Below are 3,382 nucleotides of genomic sequence, written 5' to 3'. Positions count from 1 at the left end.
TATTATCATTATTATTATTTTTAAACACGCCTCCTTTACTTGCACATGTCATCTCGATTTCGGGCGTGAACTGTCAAAGTTAAAACAGACAAGTTTCAACCTGCTGTTGTTGTGGCATTCACGCTGCGTGTGTGTGTGTGTACGTGCACGCACCAACATTTGCCAAGTCGTGCCTGCCAGTGCGCGGTCTTTTCTCTCTCTGTCTCCCTCCCTGTCTCCCTCCCCGGGGCCTGCAGCATTAAGTGCCTCCTGTTCGCCGTGTGCACTTGTGTGTCTTCCTCTCTCGCTAATTAAAGCATGGCACCCGCAGGTGAGGACGAGCCGGAGGATGCTGTGTCCGACGTGGACGAGGTACCCAAGTCCAAGAAGAAAAAGAAAGCCAAGAAGAGCAGCCGAGAGAGCAGGAGCAGCAAGAGGCAGAGACCCATCAGAGAGGTTGGTCTCATGCTTGTTTTTGGCCAAACTTTTAATGCTTAGAATTAAATGAGTCAAATGTCAGGGAACACCATGTATTCATGAGATTTCTTCCAATTGTCAGCTCTTATTGCCTAATAACAATAACAAGGGACCCCTGTGAGTCACTGAGCTCAGTTTAGGACCCACAGATCAACAGGACATTCACAAATCACCCCAAATTATATTCAAAAAGCTTGTTTTTTCTTAAGCCAGTCCCATCATAAACCCAAAGGTATTCAGATTATAATGATATAATATGATTTAGTCGAGCAACAGAAAATCTATTGTGAACTAATTTGATCATTTTAATACTTTTTAAATGTCAAATTCCCCTGAATTCAGCCTCTGAAATGTAATTTATTTCTTGTTTTCATAGTCTGCAGTAACAGTAAACTGTATTTAACAATGATATTAAACATGAATTGATTATTATTATTATTATTACTCATTTCCTGTCAACCATTAGATTTAGGGACTGATTAGTGGTAAACCATGTACCAATGTAGCTCCATGGATGACTTCCCCATCCGAATAGGGTGGCATTATTATCAGTAGAAATCAACTAAAAAGGATGACACTTTCATTTGTAATGTATATGTTATAACCACCAGTGTCTTCTGTAATTTGCAAAGTGGCTCTACGTCTTCTTGCAGGAGTTGCCTGTCAGCTCCCCAGAGCACCTGATCGGAGTAGAAGCAGCAGAGAGGGATGCAGACGAGGGAGGTGTGCGGTCAGAGAGCGAAGGAAGTGATTATGCCCCCGGGAAGAAAAAGAAGAAACGCTCCAGCTCAGCCAAAGATAAGAAGAAAGGAGGTGCGGCAGCAGAGAAGGGAGGTTCATCCGGCTCAAAGAGCAAACGCAAAGAACCAGAACCAGAAGATGATGAGGATGATGACGACGATTGCCAGGTAAAGATTCATTCAGACTGCAGGCTGCAGAGTGGATGGTAAATTCCTTACAGCTAATATGACAACCTAACCTCCCACTGGGTGTTTGTTTTCTTCCTGCCTCAGCCTAAAAGCTCCACCCAGCTGCTGGAGGCCTGGGGCATGAAAGACATTGACCACGTCTTTACTCAGGAAGACTACAGCTCCCTCACTAACTACAAGGCCTTCAGCCAGTTCGTTAGGTGAGGAAAACCCTTTTATATTAACAGTATATATTATTGTTTTATTTAGGAAATATATATGTATGAAAATATACATAATCATGTTTCTTGTAAATGTCCTTAGGCCTTTAATTGCAGCTAAGAACCCCAAAATAGCAGTGTCCAAGATGATGACTTTAATGATGGCTAAATGGAGAGAATTCAGCACCAACAACCCTCTGAAGGTATTGCAATTACGAACAAGGATGGACGTCTGACTTATAATGAATGAGACTTGTCATTCATAACTGCTGTCCTCTTGTGAGTTTGATGGTAGAGAGCAGAGTTTCTCACTCTCTGCTCTGTCCCCTTGTAGGGTTGCGCCACTGCCAATGCAGCCCTGGCAGCTGCCAATGTGGCTGCAGCTGTGGAGAACATGGTGGTGGCAGGGACAGACGGAGGGGCAGAGTCCGGTACTGCCACTTCACCCACACCTGCTCCTGCTGCTGCTCCGACACCTGCTGCACCGCCGGCAGCCCCAGCACCTCCCCTCCGCAAGGCCAAAACCAAAGAGGGCAAAGGTACAGTTGGATAAACGTAGAACTATAAAATAATTTGTTTATTATATGAAAGTCTTCTATTTTAATATTTATCTAACTGCTTAAATTGTTTTCTTGATTAAAATTGAATCTCTGTGTCTTCTCAGGTCCCAATGCTCGCAAGAAGTCGAAGCCCGCGCCTAAACCCCCGCCGAAACCTAAACCTAAGAAGGTTGCTCCACTCAAGATCAAACTGGGGGGCCTCAACAGCAAAAGGAAGCGCTCCTCTGTAAGATGCTTTTTCTGCCGCCCTATTTTTCTCTTTACTTTTGAGAATGAAACAATCCTTAAATCAGAATATTGTTAATATACTATAATGTAACTGGGTATGTCTTTCGTTTCTCAATGTCCTCACTGTTTCTCTGTCAGAGTGATGAAGATGAACCCGAAGTTGACAGTGACTTTGACGACGGGGGTTTCTCTGTGTCAGATGGCTCCAACCGCAGCAGCCGCCCCAAGAAGAAACCCAAGAGTGCCAAGAAAAAGAAGAAAGGTTGGCATGGGAGTATTACTGAAATAAAAAGTCTGTTCTGTTAGCAGTGCATCAGTGCTGGATAAAGATTTAAGAACAGACGACAGCTTAATGCAGGAGGTTTTGTTTTGTCGAATAAGATCAAAGTCAAGGCCAAAATAGAGGCCATGTCCCGGTCACTGAATCTAATTTTCTCTCTGCTATCAGTGGAGACGGAGGACGGCGATGGCTACGAGACAGACCACCAGGACTACTGTGAGGTGTGCCAGCAGGGAGGAGAGATAATTTTGTGTGACACCTGTCCCCGAGCCTATCACATGGTCTGTCTGGACCCTGACATGGAGAAAGCACCTGAGGGCAAGTGGAGCTGCCCACACTGTGTGAGTATCGTTAGCCCACCTCTCAGTGCTGTGCAGAGAAGGCCATTATGTTGTTTGTTATAAAAGATTGGGCCTGATTCCTGGAGTATGAAACAGCTGGGCAGAAATTACACCTGTCCGTAAAATACTGCTGAAGTGTATTACTGGAAAGTTGCACTGACGGGAGTTTGATTGTTGGGAAATGGACTTTGTAAATGGTGTTTTTAACAAATCTTCATGTTCTCTTTGTCCTCTGCTGCCCCCCCCCCCAACCTTTTTGCTCATGTTCTGATCTATCTTCTCCTGTTCCCCACCGCACGCCCCCCCCCATTTCCTCTTCTTGTCCCTCCCTTCCTCCACTATTGCTCCACACGCAAACATGCACACGCACGCAATGCACCCCCACCCA

At 45.0% G+C, this 3,382-nt stretch overlaps 1 protein-coding gene across 1 annotated transcript in view; it reads left to right on the top strand.

Annotated features, from left to right (window-relative positions):
* The window catches only part of chd4b (chromodomain helicase DNA binding protein 4b), a gene marked incomplete at its 5' end in the record, with an annotated part of 14,754 nt that overhangs the window by 425 nt on the left and 10,947 nt on the right, over positions 1–3,382 (top strand). Inside the window, 8 exon segments of the mRNA XM_035672562.1 lie at positions 311–435; positions 1,110–1,364; positions 1,470–1,585; positions 1,689–1,788; positions 1,920–2,124; positions 2,250–2,371; positions 2,512–2,635; positions 2,822–2,994. Coding sequence (XP_035528455.1) covers positions 311–435; positions 1,110–1,364; positions 1,470–1,585; positions 1,689–1,788; positions 1,920–2,124; positions 2,250–2,371; positions 2,512–2,635; positions 2,822–2,994 — 1,220 coding nt within the window.

This window comes from Morone saxatilis, unplaced genomic scaffold (genome assembly GCF_004916995.1).
Source record: "Morone saxatilis isolate NCDOM2014 unplaced genomic scaffold, NCSU_SB_2.0 Contig24, whole genome shotgun sequence".
Taxonomy (NCBI): Eukaryota; Metazoa; Chordata; class Actinopteri; family Moronidae; genus Morone; species Morone saxatilis.
The sequence above is the reverse complement of the archived record's forward strand: the minus strand, read 5'-3'. Positions and strand labels throughout refer to the sequence as shown.